General features: G+C 46.4%; 1 protein-coding gene across 1 annotated transcript; it reads left to right on the top strand.

Moving 5' to 3' along the window:
- Positions 1-152: 152 nt before the first annotated feature.
- On the top strand, positions 153-914 carry LOC107580151 (transmembrane protein 203-like). The gene has a single exon (XM_016265892.1). It carries the CDS (start codon positions 372-374, stop codon positions 792-794), a length of 423 nt encoding a protein of 140 aa, XP_016121378.1. The 5' UTR covers positions 153-371; the 3' UTR covers positions 795-914.
- Positions 915-947: the final 33 nt, after the last annotated feature.

Genomic DNA, 947 nt, shown 5'->3' with positions numbered 1-947 from the left:
TAAATGTTAATCATATAGTCACAGAATACAGTCAACCATGTTTTTGGACAATGCGACTTCATCAGTGTACAATTGTACCATACAATGGTTTCCAAACTTGAATTGTAGTTGCATTGTTTTTGGTCTTGATAATGAGGTCTTTTTCTTCCTTTTCCAGGTTTTGACAGAGAGTCAAATGCATCAGAAGGCAGAAGGTGGACCTGGTCCATCTCAGAAAGAGCATGATGCTGCCAAAATAGTGAAACTCCTCAGTGGAGGATTTTTCATAGCCTTGAATACCCATTAAATGCTTCTTTCACTCCCAGTTTCTTAGGCTAGTGTTTTGATCTTAGTCTCCCCAGTAAACAACACTAAGTGGTGTCCCATTAATAATGCTGTTCTCCCTGCGAGAGCTGGTGCAATGGCTGGGCCTTGCCACATTCGAGCTGTTCCTCCACTTGGGCGCGCTGCTAGTCTTCAGCGTGCTGGTGGCCCTACACATGGACGTGGACAGGCAGACTCTTAAAATGAGCTGGTGGCTTGTCTTCTCACCCTTGTTTGCTGCTGATGGCCTCAGCACTTACTTCACAGCTATTGTATCCATCCGCCTCTATCAAGAAGGAGAAAAGCGGCTGGCAGTGCTGCGCTTGCTGTGGGTGCTGACCGTGCTCGGCCTCAAGCTGGTGTGTGAGGTGCTGCTATGCCAGAAATTGGCCGAACAGGACCAGGCAAGTGATTTGTGGTTCGGGCTTATCGTTTCCCCACTTTTCATCCTTCTGCAGCTGCTCATGATTCGTGCTTGTCGTGTCAATTAAAGGACAAACCATCTGCGCACATGCCAGTGGACTTATGTGAATGAAAAGGACTCCTGCAGGTGTCATTCAAACCAGGAGTGAATCGTTGTGAACGGCTAAATCATTGTGGCCAGATACTTTTTATTTAATTGAAAGCCAAAAGTGCCTCAATGC

Source organism: Sinocyclocheilus grahami, unplaced genomic scaffold (genome assembly GCF_001515645.1).
Source record: "Sinocyclocheilus grahami isolate Dianchi unplaced genomic scaffold, SAMN03320097.WGS_v1.1 scaffold25749.1, whole genome shotgun sequence".
Classification (NCBI taxonomy): Eukaryota; Metazoa; Chordata; class Actinopteri; order Cypriniformes; family Cyprinidae; genus Sinocyclocheilus; species Sinocyclocheilus grahami.
The sequence above is the reverse complement of the archived record's forward strand: the minus strand, read 5'-3'. Positions and strand labels throughout refer to the sequence as shown.

What these genes read in the sequence shown, in the direction of transcription:
- LOC107580151 (XM_016265892.1), top strand. Translation starts at nt 372, where the DNA reads ATGCTGTTCTCCCTGCGAGAGCTGGTGCAATGGCTGGGCCTTGCCACA.